We start from the raw sequence: 18603 nt of genomic DNA, 5'->3' as shown, positions 1-18603 counted from the left end.
TACTCCTGACTTACACCTGGATGACTGAGAGAATTGGGCGCAGCGGGGTTACTCCTGATTTACACCAGGGTATGATCAGAATCAGGCCCCTGCTTCCCAGCTAGGGAGATGTCTCTACCATGGGCTGCAAACACGAGAAGATGAAGAAAATAAGCGCTCCTGAAATTGAGAGGGGCACTGCCCATGGCACCAGCGGGCATCAGCCATGGTTGCACTGAGCATCAACTGCCACGGCAAAGAGGGGATTGGGCTGAGCAGGCATCCTTCCAATGCAGTACTCCAGGAACAGTACTCTGGGTAGGCAATCAATACTTCCCCATCCCCACGCAGGGGTTTCCAAAAGGCCCAGGCCCCCATTTACATCCCCCAAGGTTTTCTCCTCCTCCCACCAGCATCACTTCTTCCCTGCTGCTCCCCATCAGCACCTCACCCTCTGCCCCCCGGGGTCACCATTTCTCTATGCTAATGTCAGGGTAGCTGGCCCTTGTGTTTAGGCACAGGGGAGAGCCATGTTGTGTGATCGTTGTGGGGAACAAAGGGTGTACACTCCTAGTTTGCTAGAGATTGGAGGAAGAAACACAGGGACCTCCCAGCTCACGTGTTGCTCAGCAAGGGAGATATAGTCTCAGACGTTGCCATGAACACTGGCGCTCACTGTGTAATGTACTGGCTCTGTGTACACAGGAGCAAGTGTGTGATGGTATCCTCGAGTAGCTGAACCCAAAGGAAGATAAAGGACCTATTACATCTGCCCGCCAAGGGAGATCTCCTTTAGCTTAAGCAGCGGAAGCCTGTGGCTTTGGAAGTTGAAAGGCCAAGGATTTACATAAGCCTCAAACCCTCCACCTGATTGAAATGACTGGGTCCCTCTCTGCTATTCTCCACAAACTCCCTGTGGGTTCTTTGCAGTTGCACAAATCCAGACTTCTCCCTAACCCTGCTCACAACTGTGGCTCCCAGTACATACAAGCATTGCATTACTCGTTCTCACAGCTGTGTGCAACCCGGCAGCAGTTCAGTGCTTTGGGCCCCAGCTTCCAGACAGCTCAGCTCTGCTGCAGGCACCTAAAGGAGGGCCCAGACTGAGTTCTCTTGGGGATCTGGCCCTCTGTGTCAGAACAGGGGCTGCAGGGTGCAGCACACTTAGAAACGTGATTGGGTGCGTCCCGCTTTCTCTCCCCTCTACCTGGCTGAGCTGTCCTGTCAGAGGGGAGGATCATGATTTAATTAGTACCTTGATTATGCATTGGATATGACAACAGGGCTTTCTCACGATGGCCCCCAGAAATTAGCCAACTTCTTATAAGTATCTAGTTACAAAAGGGACTGAAGATTTCCCCTTTGGAACATCATGTTCTTTCTGCGTATGTGATCACAAGCCAGTGTGTGTAGGGTAGCTCCAGGAGAGAGCAGGTGTAAGGCGAGGGAAGAATTATCCTTCTGTTTATATTTTCAAATGCTCATAGGCTCAAAGGAGTGACGGATGTTCAACACCTCTGAAATTCAAAGCCCTTTGTCAGAGAGCCACTTGGCCAGCTGGAGAGCACCAGTGGAAGCAGGAATTGGCCTGCATACTGGGATAAATGCTGAAACTCAGAAGAGGTTTAAAAGTAGAACTAAGGCTTGATGAGTACCTGCTAATCAGAACTGCCTAGAGAGCTATTTGTTTTTAAAAAATAGAAACCAGGAAAGTCAATAAGCTGAGATGACTATACAGTCACCAAAATGTTTTCATTAGCCAGTAACTGGGAAATCGCACAGCTAGCTTAGTGGGAAGGATTATGACAGGGCTTGGGGATTTCAGCTATTACTGATTTGCTGTTTAAGGGGACTTTGCAAGTTAGAGGGGTCCCAGGGGTCTCCATCTTCTTCTCAGATGCTGCAGTGGGTCAATGCCAAGAGAATTGTTTGAAGTTTGCTGAGCTCCAGTTGAGCCTACTCCTTTTTGTTGCTCCACTGGGCAGTTCTCCAAAAAATGGGAACCTTCATGTAGCGGCCAGAACTCATGTAGGCAGTGATCTTCTCCAGGGCCTACAGGAAAAGCAAAAGAAGATCCATCAACGTAAAGAGACATCATCAGCTCCTCACATGCCCCCTACCCATCATCACAGCCAGAAATTCAGCATGGGCCGCAGCCAAACAGCTGCTTGGGAATCACTCCCCTTGGCAAACCAGAAAGGCCTGCAGCCACGTCTTGTCAGACATGTCCTATGGCCCAGTTCTTCTGGAGGACCAAGGGCCTGATCCAAAGTGTGCTGAAATCAATGGGAGTCTTGACACAGACTTCAAAAGGCTTTGGATCAGGTCCCGAGGATGTGATTTTTCAAAGCCGTTGACCATTCACATCTCCGATTGATTTCACTCAGCACTTCTAAAAGCCAGGCCCTTATGTTGCTGAGCTGCTCTAGGTTTAGAAGCAGAAAAAGCACTTTCTAAAAGCAGGCAGTCCTGTAACTTCTCAAAGCTCCATTTCTCTAAAACAGTTTGTCTGGTTCCAAACTCACTCTGCTCTTCAAAATCTCCTCTCCCCAAGATTCAACCTTGAGAAATTCAGGACTGTAAATGATGTGCACTTGCAATATATTATTCAGCTACTAGGTGACTATGTGCTGTTCACCAGTTCCCTGTCTGGAGCTCTTCACAAGGGAGACAATGCTGGAACTTGAGCCGTGTGGAAACTTGTTTGTGTATCTTTAGTGTATGATTGTCTTCTATAGTGAACACCTTCTTTTTAAGGTGAACTGCGATTCCATATAGTGTGAAAAGGACCAATAGGTGGGTTATTGTTTTGACAAGACAAAGGGTGCAGAAGGCTTAGAATGGAAACCATCTATTAACCTTAATTGGGAAAAGTAACTTGACCAAAGGTCACATGCTGCAGACACTGCAGAACTGGAACTAGCTTGGCCAGCCCTGGAGATCCAGAGAGCAGCATGTTACAGGGGAGCCAGGGCCAAGCTCACCTCAAATCGGTCAAGAAAATCCTTCAGGTTCTTCAGCTGATCCAGGCACTTGGGCGTGAACATGCGGTGCTGATCCAGGACGTCGTATGCGAGGAAGTCGACATAGGTGAGCTGGGAAATTAGAATGAAAATAAGCAGAGCGTCAGATCAGAACCATCCAGATCTGCACTTCCCATCTCTGGCCTCTCTCTAACACGGAGCAGCTATGTCCTCAGTCCCTCTGTAGCCACATACCTTCTCCCCAGCAAACCACTTCCTGTCCCCCAGGAACTGGGAGAACAGCTTCAGCTTCCCAGGCAGCTGCTCCAAGTACTCCAGCTTCAGTTTCTCCTGTAAAAGGGAAAATAGAAGCAAGGGAGCTGTGGGTCAAATCCTCACAATCCCCACCACCCTGGAGCAACTCAGTTTCGGCTTTCTAGTGCAGCCCAAGGCAGCGATGAGGGTAATTCAGTCCCAGGCTTTGGGGCATAAACTGATCATCTGACGGGATCTCCCATCCCAGACACTCTCCTCCCTCCCATGTCAGTACTGGGGAAACTAGTCAGGTGCACGATAGAAATTATTCACCTTCCTGTGGCTAAAGATGGGCCGCGGATAATAGACTTCACAGACTGGTCTGCTTTGACACAATCCCTGTGACCAGCAATCCCACCTCTCTTTGTCTGTGAGGCACCGTGAGTTGGGGGAACAGGCAGTGTTGAATCTAGGGAGGTCTCAAATTCTAATCCTACCTCTGTTAGTGGTTTACTGTGGGACCTCAGGCAAGTCACGTCACCTCTCTCTCTCCCCCACCTCTGTAAAATGGGGATAACAACACTTCTTCCCAGGTATTAATGGAGGCTTGTAAAGATCTGGATTATATCTACACCTGTTATCCCCACGTGACCCTCCAGAGCCATTTGTTACACTCCAGCTCTGACGCACACCCCCAGGGGAGCAGGGATGTACTCACAAAGTCAGGGTTGTAGCAGATCCTTGCAAAGGCCAGGCGGAAATCCATCACCTGGTTCTCCAGCATGTCCACTCTCTGTATTTCCTCCTCGCTCTCGCCAGCTGGGAGTCAGAAAACACACAGGGGCAGAGAGGCTCAGCAACCCTGGTTTAAATGTCAACTAGCCTCTAAGGGCTTGTCTTCACCAGAGGGAATTGACCAGCACAGCTATTCTGGACCTAGGTCTTCTAGAATAATGGCCCATCACTTTTACTCTGGACTAGGAACCTATTCCAGAAGAGCTGGTCCTGTCAACTTCCCCGTGCAGACAAGCCTTCGACTCACAGGGATACTCACCCATCTTGTGTTTGCGCGCTATGTAGCGGAGGATAGCATTGCTCTGCGTGAGCTTTGTCTGGCCATCAATGAGATAGGGGAGCTGGGAGGGCAAAGAGAGAATGTCAGGGGATAAGTTCTCCCCACCCATTTATCCTACTCTCGGAGGGCACTGCAGCCACCAAGCTACTTGTGCCGCATAGTTGGCGGGAGGTCAAAGAGCAGAGCTAAGTGTCTCATGAACAGGCCCTGCACATTGCTGGAGTCCACCTGTGCTCAGACACAGCCTCTCCCTGCCCCTTTTTACCCTGCTTGGGAGAGCAGGTGGACACCAGGGCCCCAGATTCACTGTTCAGTGCCTAGCATTTAACCTTATGGCCATGCACAACCACTGCTGGGGGGGCACGGCTGCATGCTCACTGTTGCAAAGACTGCAAGGCCTGAGACTCCTGCACCAGCCAAGGGGGCACTGGAGAGCCGGGAGCTCTTCTCCAGCCAACAGCCTGGCTCCACCTCAGAGCCAGCAGTGAAAGCGCTAGTCTCCAATCACTTCCCCCTCTGACCCTGTCCTCCCCGGCAACACACGGGTAACGGCAAAGAAGGCTGCTACATACGTTCGGGAAATCCAGTCCCAGCTTCTCTTTCTCATTAGTCCATTGGCTTATATCATAATCAGGACCTGGAGGTAAAGAACAGGATGGTAAGTCCTATGGCACGGAGACCTGCCCCCCCCCCCACTGCATCTCCCTCACCACCAACCCCGCACCCCACTGCATCTCCTAATCATCACCACCTCCCCACCACTGCATCTCCCACACCCACTCCCCACACCCACTCACTGCATCCCAACCCCTTCACTGCATTTCCAACCAGCACTGCCACCCCACAAACACCCATGCCATTGCATCTCTCCCCTGCCACCCACACACTCACTGTATTCCTTTCCCTCCCATCCTCTTCACCCCCGACCCTACATCTTCCCTTCCCCTTGTCTCCTTCCTTCCCCATCCCCTACCGCGGCTGTAGGCCAAGAGTCCTCACTTTTAGTCAGGTAGGCAGCAGTGACTAGTGGTAGAATAGGAGATTGAGTCTTTTTCCAGTGCAGAGCTCCCCTGCTCTCTCCCTCTCCCCACACCCCAGGAGCTGAGGGAGAAGGCCCTGGCCCATGACTCACCTCTAACCAACACTTCTCCAAGTCCAGGGCTAGAAAAAGACTTAGGTCCCCAAGCTGGCCCCTTTTCACCACTCGAGCAGCAGAAAAGGGCCAGAACCCAGATAGAGCTTCCCACCAGGGAAACCGTTGGATAGCCCTATACTTGGGGCAGCAGGTTTGTATAATTTTTGGTGATGCCCAGAATGGGTCCAAGTCCCACCCTCACCCCACCCCTACCTAAGGCTCTGGGAGGGAGTTTGGGTGCGGGAGAGGTGCTGGCTCCGGGAGGGAGTTTGGATACAGGCTCTGGGCTGAGACAAGGGTACAGGAGAGGGTGAGGGGTCTGGCCAATGGGAGGTGCTGAGTCTACGCTCGGAGCCGGGGCAGTGCATGGAGACCCCATCTCTCCCCTCCCAGGGTCATAGGGCCATGCTGGCCGCTTCCAGGAGTGCAAGGATTGAGGCCGGAGAGGAAGCCACCTTAGCCCCACTGCACTGCTGGTGGTGGTGGCAGCAGCCGCCAGGGTCCCCCAGGCCCTTTTAAATTGCCCGGGGGCAGCAGGCAGGGCCAGGGGAGAGACCCAGCCCCAAACATTGGTGGAGCACAGGCACCATGGGCCCTGAATATTCCTGGAGCGTGGGCACCATGGGCCCATACAACTCATCACCGCTGCCCTATACCACACTTCTACTCAGCTCCTGGCATGGGGCATGCCTGTTCTGACATAACAGAGCAGACACTCAAGACTGTGGTAGCTTAGAGCACCCTCTGGGCTGCTCTAACACTGTGGGCCAGGCTACTTTGAAAGTCACCTGTGTTCCCCCTCCCATTCCTGAGCTGTGCCATTCCAGACATGCAGCTCGGCATCTGGGCGTAGAAAAAACAGGGAAAAGCCCCAGCACATCTAAGCATGAAGGAGCAGTGCTGCAGCAATAGATACTTAATGGCCACAATTTTCACCACTGGCCTCTGATTTTAGATGCCAAACCTGACCCACAGGCACCTAATTTTCAGAAGTACCGAGCACCCCCTGCTCCCATTGAAATCCCTAGGAGTTGCAGCTGCTCTGAGAAAAGTTATGCTGCTCATTTACATGCCTAACATCAAACCTCACATCTGATCCTTTTGGCCAACACTCCCACTCACGCTGGCCTCTCATTCCCTGACCGTGTCATTTACCAACCTTCCAGAAACATAATGAAACGGCTCAGTGCCAAGGCTAGACACCATGATCACAATATGGTGCTTATTACTTGAGTGTCTGAGGCCAGCTGAGAATGGGTGGGGGGGTGGTTCCATACAAACACAGAATCAAAGCCCTTCTCTAATAAGATGGTCCAGTAGTTAATAGCATGAGCCTGGGGAGACTGAAGTTCAATCTCTGCTCTGCTCGAGGCTCCCCGGGTTCCCTTGGGGAAATCACAAAGCCGCTCAGAGCCCGAGTTCCCCATCTGTAAAACACAGATCCAAAACTAACCGCACTTCCTTACCACACTGGGGGATTGTGAGGCTAAATACGGTCAAAACTGTGAGGTACTCAGATACTATGATCCTGGGGGCCATATAGGCCCCTAGGATAGGTGGTATTAATAGGGATTTTCTATGGATCCTACAGAAACCTCAGCTATATTTGCATCCCATAGAAACCTTGCTCTAGGCCACCTTAAAACTGCACTTTCCTCCTAGGACTTGGCAGCTAGTATGAATAGTCCAGCTCACTGCGCTCTGCTCTGTGTCTGGATTTAACTGCTTCCCTGCTGGCCCAGGTCCCCTTTAAAATCAGGCAGGGTGCCCGCAAGCCCGAATGATATGAAATCCTCACCACTTAGTCTGACACAGGGCGATAAGCAAAGCATCACTGGCCACATGCAATCTAGCTTTGCTCATCAGTGCTCAAAGGTCTATTTACCAGGTGCCATGCTAGCTATGAAATAAATGTGCAGCAAATCCATCCCCACTAGTGCAGCCTGAACTGGGATATAAGCTGGGGGTCCTCCAACCACTGGGACATAGGGTCCGTCTGCAGTGCAATCTAGGGGTGTAACTGCAACACATGTAGACACACCCAAACTAGCTTTGATCTGGATAGTGCGGGTACCGATAGCGGAAAAGCTGTGTCAGCACGGGCCAGCTGCCCAAGTACCTACGCATCCGATGAAATGAGCTGTAGCTCACGAAAGCTTATGCTCTAATAAATTTGTTAGTCTCTAAGGTGCCACAAGTCCTCGTTTTCTTTTTGCGAATACAGACTAACACAGCTGCTACTCTGAAACCAATGCAAATTCACTCGCCCTTTCTGAGTCTCAGCTGAAAGGGGAATTTTACTTTCATGGTGCCCTGGGAAGTTGTGAGGTGGAATTTTATCGTGGTTCTAAAGGGTCAGAAATGTGTAATGTCATTGTAATAAAGCATCCGTGCCCAAAAGCAACCTGACCTCATCACTCCCCCCGTCACCACTCCCTGCCCCTGCACTAATCCAGCTGCACGTTCTGCTCAGGGAGAACGTGTTGCTTTGACACAACTGGGGTTTCTTATCACTCACTGTGACAAAGAGCAGCCCTGTGACCTTCAGAATTATATAACCAAATCTGGGGATGCGTGACTCAGCAAAAAAAAACAAGGTGGGAAATTAGTCCAAGCCAAGAGTCTCAGAATCTCTCTGCAGCCACCGAAGAGTTAACCCAAGCCCATGGGAGAGCGGAGATAGGAAGCTGCCTTCTAGAAACAGGCTGGTGAGGGCTTAGCAACACCCCCACACTCCCAGCTCCCATTGACTCCAGCTGGTGTTGGGCCCCTCAAAGTCCATCCCTTACAGCGGAAGAAAAGGCAGCTCGGATAGAGGGCACTGTCTTAATATAGGTCAGATCCCTGCTCTCGCTGAAAGCAGTGGGAGTTCTGCTATCAACTGCCACAGGAGCAGGACCGAGCCCTGTAAGCAACAGCAAATAGAAGTCGATACAGGCCAGGCAGAACCACACTTTGGAGGAGGAACAACCTAAGGCAGGAGGGAGAAGAGGGTCTGACCCTCCTCCCCATTAATGCACCTCCCTTCCAGCCATCCTGCCCCACTCTGCACCATTCCCCCCACCCCCACTGCACACACACACGCCACCTTCCTGAGTCTAACAGCCCAAGAGCCAAATACTCCACCCAGTTCCACCAGTGCTGACTGTGAAAGTGGCACTGGTGTAATCCCAGAGGGGCTGTACAGACGGCCCTCCAGAACTGACCTCGATAGCTGACTAATCCTCACCTCCCATTCCCAGCTAAAGAGTAAAAGGCAGTTTCTAACAGCTACTGAAACCTGAGCACCTCTAGGGAGCTCATTGCTAACAGCAAGTCTAAGGTTACAGCCTGCTCAGAACTGGTTTCTACCCGTAGCGCTGCAGAGTTCTCCTGGTTAACTTCAGGGGTGGCAGCAAAAGCTGCTATTCTCCTGCCTGGTGTGATCAGCAAACTGCAACTTGATTGATTTTTGCAGTGGAAAAAATCTGGCCTGCACCAATGATTTCCTTGCAATTTCCAGCAGTGATCTGGGCTTGATCCAGCATCAGCCTCTCTATTGCCTTCAACAAGTTTAGACCCCAAGTGAAGGGCCTGCTCAAAGGTGACTCAGGATCCAAGATGCCAGCTCCACAAGGGCATCATTCAGTGCTGTTAAAGGACTCGGACACTTATTGCTATTTAACACTGTTGAGCATGGATCTTAAAACATTCCGTAGCCCTAACGATAACAGTGCTCTCTCACAATGTGATCTCCAGTGCATTGGTACAGACCCAACCACTTCTGTATCCTTCCCCAACATCAGTTCTGATCTCCACACAGGTTCCCTGCCAAGATTGCAAAAGACAATGCACATTGCAAGTGCCTGTCTCACACTCCACAGGCCACGGTAGCTCGGGGTGTGACCTCCACCAATGACACCTTACCTTCCCCGCTGGCGCAGTATTGCTTGTCCTCATAGGGAGTGCTCGTGTATTCCAAAAGCAGTCGGATGGCGTGAGCAAGCTGCAAAGAGGAGCAAGAGAGCATTTACATCCCAGGATCCCTCCAGTTCCATTTGGTGAGCCCAGAGCTTGCCCCTCTCCAAGAAAGCAAGGTAAATGGACCTTCCTCCCAATTCTGCTCACAGCTGCTGGAGCCTAGAACTATACACAGCTCACGCGTGATGGCTTCTATCTTAGTCAACGCACCAAACTGGATTGAACCAGGGAACCTCCATTGCTCAGACTTGAAAACCAGAAGGGACCATCATGATTATCTAGTCTGACCTCCTGCACATTGCAGGCCCTAGAACCTCACCCACCCACTCCTGTAACAGACCCCTAACCTCTGGCTGAGTAACTGAAGTCCTCAAATCATGATTTAAAGACTTCAAGTTACTGAGAATCCACCATTGATACTAGTTTAAACTTGCAAGTGACTCATGCCCCACGCTGCAGAGGAAGGTAAAAAGAACCACAGGGTCTCTGCTAATCTGACCTGGGGGGAAATTCCTTCCCGACCCCAAATATGGTCATCTGTTGAACCCTGAGTATGTGGGTAAGACCCACCAGCCAGTCACCTGGGAAAGAATTATCTGGAGTAACTCACAGCCCTCCCCATCTAGTGTCCCATCTCCAGCCATTGTGGATTTTTGCTACTAGCAGTTTCAGATGGGCCACTGTAGTCAGTCTCATCACATCATCCCCTCCATAAACTCATCAGGCTCAGTCTTGAAGTCAGTTAGATGTTTTGACCCCACTGCTCCTCTTGGAAGGCTGCTCAAGAACTTCACTCCTCTGATGGTCAGAAATCTTCATCTAGTTTCAAGGCTCAACTTGTTGGGCAATTTATAGCCATTTGTTCTTGTGTCCACATTGGTGCTTAACTTAAATAACTCCTCTCCCTCCCCATATGTATTAATAGAGAACGATCATATCTCCCCTCAACCTTCGTTTGGTTAGTCTAAACAAGCCACGGTCCTTGAGTCGCCTCTTGTACAGTAAGTTTTCCATTTCTCTGATTATCCTAGTAGAACCTTCTCTGTCCCATTTCAGTTTGAATTCATCTTTCTTAACCGTGGGAGACCAGAACTGCACACAGTATTCCAGATGAGATCTCACCAGTGCCTTGTATAATGGCACTGACACTTCCCTGTCTCTACTGGAAATACCTTGCCTGATGCATCCTAGGACCGCATTAGCCTTTTTCACATCGGGGGCTCATAGTCATCCTGTGATCAAGCAATATATTTTGGTCTTTTAGTTCCTCTGTTGCTTCCAACAGATACATCCCCAGCTTATAGCAAATATTCTTGTTGTTAGTCCCTAAATTCATGACCTTGCACTTTGCCTTATTAAATTTCATCCCATTTCTATTCCTTCAGTTTTCAAGGTCCTCCAGATCTTCTTGTGCGATATTCCAATCCTCCTCCATATTGGCAATACCTCCCCAGCTTTGTGTCGCTCACACATTTTATTAGCACACTCCCGCTTTTTGTGCCAAGGTCATGAAGGAAAATGTTAAGTAAGATCAGTCCCAAGACCGATCCCTGAGTGGAACACCCCTAGTAACCTCCTGGCAGTTCACCTTTCAGTATGGTCGGTTCTAAACTCCCCTTTAACCAGTTCTTTATCCACCTTTCAATTAATTCCCATCTTCTCCAATTTAATGAATAATTTTCCCATGTGGAACTGTAAAAGCACAAGCTGCTGTAGCTTGAGCTAAAGCTCTATCAGACTCAAATCCACCGTGGAGCACATACCGTATGTGTGAGACTGACAACACACCTTCCCCACGATGTTACACATGCTAGTGGGAGTTTCAGTAGCCTGAATTTGTTTCTATTCATTGGCTCTGGGGTTTCAGGAGCCTGAGTTAGGTGCTGCCAAGCTTGGAACCTTGCATTGCACTGTGGACCCCAAGGGGGACTTTTTTGATAAGACCATGCGGCAAGTAATGCAAAATTGCGATGGGGCTCCTTACCTCAAGCCCCTGGGGGGACTACACCCACCAATGACGTTCCTCCCCTCCCCCAAGACACCTGCTATTGGGAAACAAAACTTTTTTGAAAAAGGAGGACTTGTGGCACCTTAGAGACTAACACATTTATTTGAGCATAAGCTTTCGTGAGCTACAGCTCACTTCATCGGATGCATTCAGTGGAAAATACAGTGGGGAGATTTCCACCAAATGCATCCACTGTATTTTCCACCGAATGCATCCGATGAAGTGAGCTGTAGCTCACAAAAACTTATGCTCAAATAAATGTGTTAGTCTCTAAGGTGCCACAAGTCCTCCTTTTCTTTTTTGCGAAAACAGACTAATACGGCTGCTACTCTGAAACTTTTTAAAGAGGGTTACAAATGAAGTGTGCAGTCAGGGCCTGGCAGTGGGACGGGTCCATCAGAGTTTCACTGCAGAGAGTGGCAGGGGGCAGGAATGTGGAGGGCTTTCTACAGGGACACACATGGGCACTGGCTAGCGCAGTGTCCCCAGCCTTTCTGTGGGAATAGCATATTCACCCCGCCGCCGAGAAACAGCAACACATTGCGGCGGCGCGGAGTCCTGGTGGCGCACACAACTGCCCCAGCGACCGCATTGGGAACCCCTGGGCTAGGGTGACGAGACAGCAAATGTGAAAAATCGGGACGGGGGTGGGGGGTAATAGGAGCCTATGTAAGATAAAGACCCAAAAATCGGGACATCTGGTCACCCTAGCACTGGCTGCCCTGCAGGGACAACTCTCCCCCAGTCCCACCCTTGGGGAGGGGATGAGGGTGGAGGAGGGACATGTTTATGTGATGGAGCCCTGCTCTGCTAGGGCTCACAGCAAAAAGTCAACTGACCTGCTTGCCAGAGCTCATCCCCCTGTCCCAGGCAAATCTTGGCTACCATGACATGTGACCCCAAGCAAACCTGATAGAGCCAACCCATACATTCTCCTACAGAGACCTCCCCCATAGCTGGGGGGCTGCCTGCCCCTCTCCTTTACCCCTCCCCCATAGCTGGGGGGCTACTTGCCCCGCTCCGGCACCCCTGCTTCTCCCCCATAGCTAGGACTGCCTGCCCCACTCCTGCAGCCCCTCAACTCCCCTCCCCCATAGTTGGGGGGCTGCCCACCCCACTCCTCCCCCATAGCTGAGGGGCTGCCCGACCCACTCCTTTACCCCTCCCCCATAGCTGGGGGGCTGCCCGACCCACTCCTGCACCCTCACCACTCCCCCATAGCTAGGGCTACCTGCCCCACTCCTTTACCCTTCCCCCATAGCTGGGGAACTACTTGTCCCGCTCCGGCACCCCCGCTTCTCCCCCATAGCTGGGACTGCTTGCCCCCACTCCTGCAGCCCCTCCCCCCCATAGCTGGGGGGCTGCCCGCCCCACTCCTGCAACCCCGCCCCTCCCACAGCTGGGGCCGCCTGCCCCACTCCTGCACCCGCGCCCCTCCGCATGGCTGGGAGCTGCCCGCACTCACCCCGCGGATGTCCCAGTACCCCAGCGTGACCCCCATGCTGCCCCTGCTCCGCTCCCGCCGCGGCTGCCTGGACGCGTTGCGCTCGGGTGGGGCTGCGGGGGCGGGGATCCGAGTCCAGCCCCGGAACCCGGTTACTTGCCCGTCCTGCCAAACTCGCTTTCCCAAGCCCCAGCCGGTCGCTGGGGGCGGATCCTGAATCCTGCGGATCCCCTGTTAACCCTGCCCTGGCTGACTGCACTCCGGGCAGCCCCCCAGACCCCTTCCCTGGCCCCCCCAAGCTCCCTGCCCCCCGGGGGGGACCGACCCCCCACTATCTCTGGGGGGCTGGGGTTAATTTAGCTGGTTGCTGAGCTGGCGGCTCCTTGCAGTGTTATGTCCTGATGCTGGCCAACCTGCGGAGCTCCCTGCAGCAGGATGACGCTCTCTCCATCGCGTCCGGGGGGTGAGTGGGGCAGTGTGTGTGTTGTGGGGGAGGGGTTGACTTGGCAGGACTCTGATCTGGTGTGACTGACTCTTTCTTCCCTGGTCACCTCGGCCCCTTCATTCACACCCTGCCCATCCAGCTTTGGGCAGTAGCTTTGCTCAGCTCAGCTGGGTGCAGAAAATAGAGCCCCAGGAGGCACTGGAGGTGGCTCTGGCATCCATAACCACTGTCCCCTTTCCTGTCGCAGATAGGAGGACAGTGGTGAGACTGGGACCAGAGAAGAGGGGGCACCGCAGGCACTCGGTCCTTACCTCCTGCTGAAAAGGGCCTTAGTGTAGCCGTTGAAGGGAAATGGTGGTCTGGAGCCCCTGAGAGGGGCTTTTTGTTACTTTACTTGTTCATTTCTGTTGGGTCCATATTGAAGGTGTGGGCGCACCATGGATTTATATAGAGGCATTATGATATTTTCTGTTTTATTATCTATCCCTTTCCGAATGGTTCCCGACATCGTGTTAGCTTTTTGGACTGCTGCTGCACACTGACTGGGTGTTTTCAGAGAACTATCCACAATGACTCCAAGATCTCTTTCTTGCATGGTAACAGCTAATTTAGACCCCGTCATTTTATATGTATCGTTGGGATTACGGTTTCCAACGTACCTTACTTTGCATTTATCAACACAGTCCTTTAGCCAGGGATGCATGGAAGAACATGCAGCCTCTGGGCCAGGGCCAGAAGAGGCTTTTTTCTGCTTTAAATGAAATGGAGACAGAACATGTAGAAAATCCAAGGGTATTTGACGTGGAGCCTGGACTCTCTGTGGACGTGGATGAATGAAGGGGACCCCTGCTTACCCCTTCCTGAGTTAGAACTTCAACTGTTTGGCGTTGGCTCGGTTTCTGCAGTGAGAAATTTAAGGCCTTGCTATATCAGCTAAGCCCCAACACTGGTGTTTGCCCTAGCCAGCCAACAGCGGAAGATGTCACAATAATCAAATTTGCCCCAGTGGCAACTACATATAAAATAATACAGGTTTCCCTAATACTCTCCTTCCAGGGTTTTAAAATCTCATTCCCCCTCCCGACTTTCTGCCTAAAACTCCTACCCCGCACACTTTTTTAAAATTATTATTGAAAGGCATGAAATGTAAAACTGAGTGAAGGAAATAGTCTTTTTACACTGTGCATAATGAAACTATGCAACTCATTGCCACAATGTGCAATTGAGGCCAAGACTGCAGAAGGACCCAGACCAGGATTATCCATTTTTGTGGATAGTGAGAACATCCACAGTTACATTACAAAGGGTGACTACCTCCTGCTTCCAGGCACAGACCATCCTCTGACAGAGGGAGTTTAGGAAGGAGAAACTGCCTCTAGAGCAGTTCCAGAACTGCTCAGCTCAGGATTCTGTCCCCTTTGCTCTGAAATGTCTGGTGTTGGCTAGCGTCACAGACAGAACACTGGCTCAGATGGCTCACGGGTCTGATCCTGCCCACTGGACAATCCCTACACTAGAAACCCTTCTGGGGAAGTGGTAAAAAACCCCACATCCTCGTGCACCCTTCTGCCCTGACCCAGGATTTCCAAGGCAAGGAGTGGAAGGGTACTGAGAACAACAACAACTATAAAACCAAGAGCCAGGGGAACACTGGAGAACTTGAACTTTCACCCAAAGGGTGCTTCTATTGTATCAGGGAAGGAAATCAAATAGTACAATCTCCAAAGCCAAGGATCTTTGACCTGGAGTCCGGGTTCCATAGATGGCAGTGAGCTTCCTATTCCAAACTCTAGAGCTAAGATACTAACTCTGCTCAGACTCTAAAACTCTGCAGACTTGAAGGTATTTAGTTCTCGCCAAGCTCTCTAGGACTCAATTCCTTGGCTCAGCTTCCTCCAGAGACAAATCCAAGCCCCCTGCTCTGTCAGAGTCAAACCTGACACAGACATTGTTGCCACACGAAGCCCCTGTAGTGGGTCGTATTGTAATAGACGGCTTGCTACAGCTGACCTGAAAACTAGCTAATGATTCTCCCAAGGGAGAATAATTGACCGTGTTTGGGATAAATCAAGTTTCCCTAATACTGAATTTTACTGGAGGGTTCAAATCCCATAGGTGTTGGAAGTAGGGGTTCTGGGGGTGCTGCAGCACCCCTTGATTTGAAGTGGTTTCCATTATATATACAGGGTTTACAGTTTGGTTCAATGACTCTCAGCATCCACACTATAAAAAATGTTCCAGTACCACTGTCAGATCCTGTCCTACCTAGGGCAGCCTTCTAAGACCTTCAGGGGTCACAGAAAGCCCTTTTATTCCCAACGGTTTCTCTGGTTCCCATTTGCAGTGCTGCTGACAGGGTTAGTAGGACTGTCAGAGGATCCTATTGATTCACATTCCTCCATCTTTTGCAAGGGTAGAGCAGGGGTTCCCAAACTGTCCCCATGTGTGATCCCAGAACCATCCAATAGTGAGGATTCCATGTCCCACAATCCTCTGCACCCTTACTCCAAAGTTTCTCACACATCCAGAGAGCACAGAAATCTTGTAGGTTTAAGAGTAAGTGACTGCTTCTGTGGATTGATCTACCCTTAGCTTACGTAGATGGGGCCAGATATTCCAGAATTCAGCTGCCAACCTGCTGGGCACTTCTGGAAATCAGCCAACTGCTGCAGGATAGGGATTTCAGAAGTGTTGGCAGAGCAGTGAGAAGGGCGCTTCCCAGTGTGGGTGGACAGACACGCCTGTTCCACTCAAGCTAGCGTGGCTGGCAGCTCAGGTGAGCCACCTGCATACAAACCTGCCTGACCCCTTGGGTAGACAGAAGAGAAGAATGAGGGGGGATTTGATAGCTGCTTTCAACTACCTGAAAGTGGGTTCCAAAGAGGATGGATCTAGACTGTTCTCAGTGGTGGCAGATGACAGAACAAGGAGCAATGGTCTCAAGTTGCAGTTGGGGAGGTCTAGGTTGGATATTAGGAAACCCTATTTCACTAGGAGGGTGTCAGAGTAGCAGCCGTGTTAGTCTGTATTCGCAAAAAGAAAAGGAGTACTTGTGGCACCTTAGAGACTAACAAATTTATTAGAGCATAAGCTTTCGTGAGCTACAGCTCACTTCATCGGATGCATTTGGTGGAAAAAACAGAGGGGAGATTGAACAAAGCTTGTGCAGACCTAGCGCGTCTGTCTCCCCGTGCTGGGAAGCGCCCGCTCACTGCTCTGCAGACGTACCTTGAGAGACATAGGCCAAGACTTTCAGAAAGGACGAGTCAATGGAACTCATGCTCGCAACACAAGTCACTTTGATGTTAATGGAAATTCCACGCTTGATGCCAGAATGGGACCCAGCCTGCTTTGGAAACCTGCCCATGGATAAGCATTGGCTTAATTTGCAGACAGGGGGCCTGAATCTCCACTACGTTACACCCATTTTACACCAGGGTCGTGCTGTTATGATCACTGGAGTTACACTGGAGAAAGAGAGTCAAGAGGTTCAAAGGCTCTAATAAGGGTAGAATAAGCCTCTCAGACATTGAGGGGCTCATCCCAAAATTGGAAACATTTGAGCTCGACCCCCTCTAACCATCACCTATGAACAGAGAGGAGTCACTTTGGCTATTACAACTTCCATCCATGATGTGGGGAAAGTAAAGGGGATTGAGCTTACATCTGTCACAGCACCCTCTGGGACTTTTAAGGGAGTCTGGGCTCAGCTTCTCCTGGGCCTTGGTGAAGCCCTGACAGAAGTAGGCTCACAGAAGTAGGCTCAGCTGGAATTGGAGCCTGCTAGGAAAGGGGTTTGCTGTTGTCAAACCAGGAGAGACCCTGGGGGTCAGGGAAGGTCCGGGAGGGGTGTCCCCACACCAGCCAGGGGAAGGCCTCTAAGAGAGGACTGCAAGGAGCAGGCTGTTCTGGGAGACTCTCTGGGGATGGCCAGGGCTGTGTGAGCACTGGGAAGGGAGCTGCACTGATCCGTGGAGCTCTGGCGCTAGAGGCAGGAGCAGAGTTTGCTTTGGGTAGCCAGAGCAAAGTGCGAATGTTTCATTGTTTTGACTTGACAAAACAGATCCCAAGGTCGGGGTGGGGGTTGAATTACATCCACTATTGTGTAGTCAGTGTTTGCCTCTGGGACACAAGGAGGGGCTGGGGGCACGTGGCATGTGTCACGATATCCCAGACAGCTAGCAGTTCTGCACTGGGGCTGGGGAAGGGGCTTGTGCCCCTTTTTCATCTGAAATATCCCCATCCGCCTCGCACGATGGGCCCCTGAGCCATGGTGCTCTGAATACTCCCACCTGCTCTACAGAAACACCAAGAGGTGGCTGGGAGTTTCTGCTGCCAGTTCCCAGCATCTGTTTACCCTTGGCCAGGTGCTAAAGTAACTTAACCACAGCTGGCCCTGTGCAGCCATTCATTTATTTTCATGCCCGAACACCCCCATGAAGAAAACTGCAGGGGGAGAACAGGGCAAGGGTCTTTTGACTCCCAGCTAGTGCAGTTTGGCAGAAACTGAGGTTGCCCAGAAACCCTAGGACTGTTTAACACTCAGGTTAACAGGTTCTTAGGAAACACTGTGGATAATCATGCTCCTCCAAGGGAGCAACACAGTCCTGGCTAGATCCTTCAGGCTCACAGCATAGGGGTGATGAAGAGGAGGTTGTAGGTACTGAGTATGAAGAAGAGCTCCCCTTAGATTCCCCATTGCTGCTGCAGTCCGGTGTGGAGGAGAAGTTCAGAGTTGAATGGTGTCATAAATATAAAGGGAAGGGTAAACACCTTTAAAATCCCTCCTGGCCAGAGGAAAAACCCTTTCACCTGTAAAGAGTTAAGAAGCTAGGATAATCTCGCTGGCACCTGACCAAAATGACCAAGGAGGAGACAAGATACTTTCAAAAGCTGGGGGGGAGGGAGAAACAAAGCCTCTCTGTTGGTCTGTGTAATGCTTTTGCCAGGGACAGAACAGGAAAGGAGTTTTAGAACTTAGTAAGTATCTAGCTAGATATGCGTTAGATTATGATTTTTTTAAATGGCTGAGAAAATAAGCTGTGCTAAATGGAATGGATATTCCTGGTTTTGTGTCTTTTGTAATTTAAGGTTTTGCCTAGAGGGATTCTCTATGTTTTGAATCTAATTACCCTGTAGGGTATTTACCATCCTGATTTTACAGAGGTGATTCTTTTTACTTTTTCTTCTATTAAAATTCTTCTTGTAAGAAACTGATTGCTTTTTCATTGTTCTTAAGATCCAAGGGTTTGGGTCTGTGGTCACCTATGCAAATTGGTGAGGATTTTTATCAAGCCTTCCCCAGGAAAGAGGGTGTAAAGGTAAGGGAGGATTTTGGG

The 18603-nt window shown here is 50.8% G+C and overlaps 1 protein-coding gene across 1 annotated transcript; it reads right to left on the bottom strand.

Annotated features, from left to right (window-relative positions):
• Positions 1-1712: 1712 nt before the first annotated feature.
• Positions 1713-13024, bottom strand: LOC119846363 (glutathione S-transferase 2-like). The gene is made up of 8 exons (XM_038379931.2): positions 12841-13024; positions 9314-9392; positions 4845-4909; positions 4252-4333; positions 3916-4016; positions 3198-3293; positions 2964-3074; positions 1713-2031 (listed from the first exon to the last, which is right to left on the bottom strand). The coding sequence occupies exons 1-8, from the start codon at positions 12874-12876 to the stop codon at positions 1936-1938; spliced, it is 666 nt and encodes a 221-aa protein (XP_038235859.1). The 5' UTR covers positions 12877-13024; the 3' UTR covers positions 1713-1935.
• Between the last annotated feature and the right edge of the window lie 5579 nt (positions 13025-18603).

Source organism: Dermochelys coriacea, chromosome 21 (assembly GCF_009764565.3).
Source record: "Dermochelys coriacea isolate rDerCor1 chromosome 21, rDerCor1.pri.v4, whole genome shotgun sequence".
Lineage (NCBI taxonomy): Eukaryota > Metazoa > Chordata > Testudines > Dermochelyidae > Dermochelys > Dermochelys coriacea.
This window is presented reverse-complemented; position numbering and strand designations above follow the sequence as displayed.